This window comes from Octopus bimaculoides, chromosome 2 (genome assembly GCF_001194135.2).
Source record: "Octopus bimaculoides isolate UCB-OBI-ISO-001 chromosome 2, ASM119413v2, whole genome shotgun sequence".
Classification (NCBI taxonomy): Eukaryota; Metazoa; Mollusca; class Cephalopoda; order Octopoda; family Octopodidae; genus Octopus; species Octopus bimaculoides.
Genome location: NC_068982.1, coordinates 85,396,233 through 85,403,266, shown reverse-complemented (window position 1 = coordinate 85,403,266; position 7,034 = coordinate 85,396,233). Strand labels below are relative to the sequence as shown.

Genomic DNA, 7,034 nt, shown 5'->3' with positions numbered 1-7,034 from the left:
GCAAAGGTTTTTAAGTTGAGTGGGGGAGTTGGGGTGTGTGCGCTAGTTTATTGTCCTGGCAAAGCAAGGAGTAATCGAAAGAGGGCGAAGAAGAGAGAGAGAGTGGGATCGAGAGAGACAGAGTAAAGCAGAGAGGGTTAGGCCAGAGCACGAGGGAGATAGAGGTATTTTTTGGGGATTTCTGTCGCTTAGAGACAGTAAATATTGAATGGTAGAAATATAGAATTGAGAAATAAGAGTTTTCAGTCAGCTAATCTAAGACGGAATTATAGAGATAAGTGACTGTGTGGTAAAAATTAAAATTGAATAACTTGAATAACTGAGTGAATTTGACGACATTGTAATGGTCAACTGAAATGAATTTGGTGACTTTGTAATGAGACGGACAGAATAGTGGAAGCACTAAGTAAGGTGTTATGAATCAGGGCATAAATAGGAAGGTATGAGTGAGGTTAGAAAGGCAGAAAAACTTATCTGATCATGATTCTGGGTTTGTATTTATTCAGCAAAGGTTCTAGGAACGAGTGACGGAATTGAGTGCATGCGCTAGTTCATAGTCCTGGCAAAGCAAGGGGTAATCGTAAGAGAGAGAAGAAGAGAGAGAGAGTGGGATCGAGAGAGACAGAGTAAAGCAGAGAGGGTTAGGCCAAAGCACGAGGGAGATAGAGAGATATTCTTTTCGGATTTCTGTCACATTGAGACAGTAAATATTGAATGGTAGAAATATAGAATTGAGAAATAAGAGTTTTCAGTCAGCTAATCTAAGACGGAAACATAGAGATAAGTGACTGTGTGATAAAAATGTATGTTGTATAATATTTAGCATACCTTAAGTGTTGATGTTTTTAATGTGTATTACTTCTGACCACTCTCATTTTCTGTTAATTTCTGTGTTTTCATGAGTTTAAATTGGGAGTGGTTCACTTTTGCCTATTTTATGAAAAAACACAACAATGTTGAATTTCAGTCTTTTTTTTTTATGATGAATTTTTTTTTATACTTCCTTATAAATCCTTTCTCTTCTGCATTCATTAGACATTTTTTATGAGAATACTTAAAAGATAAAATTTACAGTACAAAATTGTTAATTCATTGAGGGCAGCCACTGTACAAGAATGGGAACAAATACTACAAGAAATACTTCTTGATGTTTGTACTCCAGCTACTTACTGTATATCATTGAGCATGTGTTACAGGAAGTTCATAGTAAACATGTATTATTTTAAATAATAGTTGTAGGTATGCATGCATAAACACATACTTGTGCATGTATTGGTTCTATTTGCCATATATGTAAAATTTTAGAAAAGTTTGTCTCTAGTGTTTATTTTGCTTTTTCATATTTTATCTGTTTCATCAAACATGTCCATCATTATGTATACAGTAGTTGCTGTTTTATTAAGTTCTAAATTGTGGAGAATCCTAATTTCTAACAGCACAGCTATTAATAGGCCTATAATTTTTTTTTTTTTTCAGTCTCTACAAAAGAGATTCACGAGCAATACTTTTGTATGTTCAGAATTCTGATGATTTTCACATATATTTTTCATCTGCAGTACAGGCCACTCGGTGAGTATATATGTATGGATGTCTTTCTTTTCTCTTTGCTCTCTTTGTTGTTGAATCAGTGTACAGCTAACATATGTTCTACTGTATGCCAGGGAAATATAGACAAGGGATGTAAGTGTTGTTCAAGAAGAAAGTGCTATATTTTTGTGTATCAATGTCTTGCAGACACTGATACCATCTGGTTGGTTTTAATATTCCATATCTCCACATTTGTAGAGATATGTTATTTTATATGTATGTTTCTATTTTTTCTCATGTAATATATTACAGAATTTTTACTTCAATGTGAGATATCATATGTGGTTTGGATGAATTTGTTACCCTACTTACCAATAACCATCTGTGTCAGTGTGTGTAGTGTCTACATGTGATTGTTGCTGCTGCATCACATAAAAGATTGATAATCTATTTTTTTAAATTTCAGAAGGCTAAGATTTTGAGCCCACCACATCTTTTCTTGTCTTTCCTTGTGACCTTCTATCAACAACTGACAGCACTGTATCATGCAGCAGTCATCACCACTTCACATGTCCATACCAAAGAATTTATGAGTTACCTAACCACCATCTAAATAGTTATCATTTGGTTTTATTATTTAGCTGCTGAGTAGAGTCTTAACTAGTGAGGTTGATGTGATTAGTATCTAGTTTGATCTGTAAATTAACATCAGTGTAAAAAAGGCAGAGACAGAATTGCAGATTGATATGATTTTTGGAGAGGGGTGACTAGGTTAAATTATATAAATTGTTGCTTGTAGAAAGAAGTAACACATAGCAAAGATAATGTGAGAACAAGTGCTGAGCGTATCTTATGGCCTCAATCAAAGGGACTGTACAATATGTCAGTCTAGAGAAATAGAAATCATTATATCCATAGTAAAAAAAAAACAATGAGAAAGGTATTGTAGAAAGTACTGAACCTCTGAGTTGTTAGCTGTACATTGTTGATGAATCTTCTTTTGTGTAGTGTAATGGTATTGACAAATCTTCTGCCAGGAGGTGTGCAGTCCAAGACTATTTCCTTCATATGAGTCATCATTGTAGTCTCAGTCTCCTACAATTGAAGTTGTTAATTTATAGAGGTAAGAGTATGGGAGATATAATTGAACACTGGTGTATACTGGAGTTGATAAAATGTGAGTAGAAGACAGACAAGTTATTGTGAAACATCTGATTTAGTACTTATTGAAAGGATTTCTTAATTTTTTAGTTGTAATTGACTTCATAAACTTCTTTGGTGTGAAATTGAAATGTGTTATTACTAACCTAAAATGGGAATCACCGTCAACACTAGAGTGCATAATCATTTGTCGGACATCCCACTTTTTTGTTGTAAGCATTAACAAAATCTGCCTTGCATGGATGTTAACATATATTGAATTTAATCTCATAGTTTATATACTCTGATGTCTTATGGACTGTTTGCATATAGTATCTTGGGCAAATTTTCTGCATTCTATTTTGAAATGAAATATCTGTTTCTTAAAATATCTGGTGAAGAAGTAATATGGTCTAGTCACTTATGTAGTTAATCAGGTTATTCAGGAATATGTTATCACCAAATGACCAGTGTAGTAGCATTATAGTCAGCTGCTACAAGGGTAAGCCCTAGAAATAAATAATTACAGTGGCATCAAATTGCTGGGCCAGGTGATAAAAATATCTTGATATGAGTCATCATTGTGTGGCTCAATTAATTAGGAACTGAATTAGACTGGTTGAAATGCACTTTGGCTTTGTGCTATAGAGAAACACTACTGATGCTATCGTTGTAGTCAATTAATTGTAGGAAAAATATTGAGCTAAGAATAAATCATTGTACTTGATATTTGTTGACCTGGAGAAAACCTTTGACAGAGTACCTCTCTGTAGGATATGGTGGCTTCTGAGGAAGTTAGGTATAGACAAATGATTTGTTAATAAGGTAAGAGTTAATCAAGAGTACAGTGATGAATTTAGTATACAGGTAGGTGTTCATCAGGCATTGGTTCTCAGTCTCTTCCTATTCATCATTGTCCTCCAGGCAAAAGCAGAGGAATTCAAGACCAGCTGCCTCTGGGAACTGCTAATATGGTGATGATCTTCTTCTCATAACAGAATCTGTAACAGAACTAGAAAAGAAATTCCGGGTACCAAAGCAGAACCTGGAATCAGATAACCTTAAAGTTAACTCAGCAAAGCCCAAAGTTCTAGTGATCAAGAAAACAGAGACTCTACCCGCTTCTGGTAAATACCCCTACTTAATATGTAGGAAAGGTGTAAGAACAATTTCATATGGTGCACTACTGGAAGATACAGTGTAGCCATAAAATCTACAGATACATAGGAAATTGATTTTCTTATTTGACCTGCAGGCTCTCTAGAGGTAGTGGATAATTTCTGCTACTTAGGTGACCTGATTAGCAGGGGAGAAGGATGTACTGAGTGTGTAATTTGCTTAAAATTCAAAGAGCTATTACATTTGTTGGCAACCAAAGGTCTCTCACTCCAAGTGAAAGGAATTTTGTATGATGCTTGTCTAAAAACAGCAATGCTACACAGTAAGGAGATATGACCCTGAAGGTAGAGGACATGTGAAGACTAGGGAGGAATAAAGCTAGTTTGCACTGTTGCTTATGTGCCATGTATGTGCATGTTCAACGAAGTGCTAGTGTGTTGAAAGAAAAGTTAGGCATAAGAGGAATTAGATGTAGTGTGCAAGAGAGAAGACTGTGTAGGTTTGGTCATGTGATGTATATGGTTGAGAGCAATTGCATAAAGATGTGCTGATCACTTGAAGTGAATGGAATTATGGAAGAGGAAGACCTAGTAAAACATCGCTGAAGTATTGAAGGCTGATCTCAAGACACAGCCTTACAAATGAGCTGACAAAGGGTAGATATCTGGTGCCTTGCTGTACTCAGGAAGACTCATCTACCACAACAGAATTGATATCCTAAACCACTTTGGTTAATGCTTGTCTACCCACCTGCATCCACTCATCCCCTTCAATCATTCCGCCTCCCCACGTTTCATTTCCTAACATCTATTACCTTACTCTCAACTGAGAGCAGAATAGGCGCATACAACATGCTCATATTTTCTCTGTTACCTCCGTTCTCACCCCAAACCACTTCTATTTTCCATTATCTTCCCCACCTGCTGTCTCTACAAAACCTCCTTTCTGTACTGTCTCTACTCTGTGCTGTTCTCCATCATTAATTAACACCTTGTTTATCTGCTTTCACCTTCAATGCACTTACATACTTACCACAACACCTACCCCCTGACCCTCCACTATATTTCATTCCATCATTTGCCACAGACACCTCTACCCTGCCCACTCGCCCAGTTCAAACCTCTGTATCACCCCACTTATTTTCACCATCCTCAATGTTCCTCAAGGGTGTGTCCTGACACATCTTTGCCACCATCTTTTTTACTATTGCTCTCTTCACCTTACTAACTCACTCACATGCTCTCTCTATCTTGCTCCCTCAACCACCCTTCTTTCTTTTCCAACTGGAGTATTCATGTATCTACTCTACAGCAGGACACCTAGCCCTGTCTCTGCATACTTCTAATCTCTTATCAACTGACACATAGCCAACATCTCACTCACTACTACTCCCTCCTCTCAGTTGAGGAGGTTTTTGTCTGGTAACCCTATCAATGATGATGCCACATATATACTTTTACATGGCTGGTGCCATGTAAAAAGCACTGGAGCTGGTGCCTCATCCAGCTGTAGAAACCATGCCAAAATAGACAATAGAGTCTGGTGAGGCCACTGACCTTACCAGCTCCTGTCAAACTGTCCAGCCCATGCCAGCATGTAAAACAGATATGATAATGATGATATATGTGTGTGTGCGTGTGTGTGTGTATGTATATATATATATATATATATATATATAAGATTAAGATAGGGTAGCAATATTTAAAAAATTTTCTACCAGTGGCCTAGTATGTATAAAAAGTCAAAAGACAGCATATTTTCTATATAAGAATTAGCGTACATTTAATCACAAAAGAGGCAACCTTTAACAGCCTTTAATGAAAAATAAAAACTTTTTTTATTTTTCATTCCCTTTGAAATTGCTCTTAAATGTGGTTTTGGATGTTTTAACTGTTTTTTCTAGTGTGTAAGGTTGCCTCTTTTGTGTTTAAATGTACACTAATTCTGATATATATATATATATATATATATATATATATATATATATATATATGCATAAATAGAGAAAAAGATAAAGAGAACAATGGCAAAGTTAGAAATATATTTTATGGATAAAGTCTTACAGCTGTTTCAGGGAAAATCCAATGCATCCCTTCATCGGAGACAGAAATAGTAACTTCGAATCTATTATAACAACTTCTAATAAACAAACTTTCACTATATTACTAAAACTTACACAACCATAACTATGCTAGCACTAGCACTAGGCGCATGCATATACCCAACATAGACATTAATATACGTTCATCTAACACTAACACTCGTGCACTTGAACACAACCACAATAGATCCCAACCCACTAATATACTCGATAATAATAATACCATATCCTATAATAATAACAATGGTGGGACAAATAGCTACAACAATAATTCCATTGATCTAGATTCTTCTACATCCTCACATAACATATCCTCCAACAATAATACCTCACCCACCACAGAACACAACCCCCAAGTCTCATCTACTTGTAACTGTCGCTCTGGGACAATCTGCCCACTACAAACACATTGCGTAAGATACAACGTAATATATAAATGCACTGTAAGAAATATATTACATAACTCTACAGCTACATACATAGGTGCAACTAAAAACTTCAAACAACGCTACGCAGTCCATTTGCACTCTTTTAGATATGACAAACACAGTAAATCTACAACACTAGCTAACTACATTCATCACCTCAAAAGCACAAATACCCAGTATACTTTAAAATGGTCCATCCTAGACTTCGGAATTCCATACCAGGGCCAGCGCTCTAATTGCAAGTTCTGCTTAAAGGAGGCGTTCCATATTTTAAAATACAATTCTCCCATTCTACTTAATCGATATAATGAAGCATTTAGCACCTGCATTCACCATTTTTTCCATACATTTAAATTCTACCATAGACACAAATGCACAAATGACCACACAACATAATCACACAAATCCTTATAGGCAACCTATTCGACCTAGCAAAATGGTCCCCCTTATACCATCTTTAGAATAGATTTATTTCTTATTTTTTAATCTTATCACTACTTAATATATCTTTTCCTAATTTACTCCCTTTACACTTCCTTGCTAATAACACCACCACCGCCTGCAGGCTCCTTGTTGATAACCACAATCAACTATAGTAGCATCTGATCCCCCTTCTACCATCTGTAAATTAGGTTTAGCTCTATTTTTAGAACATGTTTCTACTAATTCTTTCTCTCTCCCCTTTTTTCCTTTAATACTGTTTTTAGAATGTCACCCAC

At 35.9% G+C, this 7,034-nt stretch overlaps 1 protein-coding gene across 1 annotated transcript in view; it reads left to right on the top strand.

Annotated features, from left to right (window-relative positions):
* Positions 1 to 7,034, top strand: part of LOC106882224 (mitogen-activated protein kinase kinase kinase 15) — a 91,116-nt gene that overhangs the window by 24,765 nt on the left and 59,317 nt on the right. Inside the window, exon 7 of the mRNA XM_052978403.1 lies at positions 1,477 to 1,569. Within this exon, the coding sequence (XP_052834363.1) occupies positions 1,477 to 1,569 (93 nt within the window). The remainder of the gene's footprint in view (positions 1 to 1,476; positions 1,570 to 7,034) is intronic.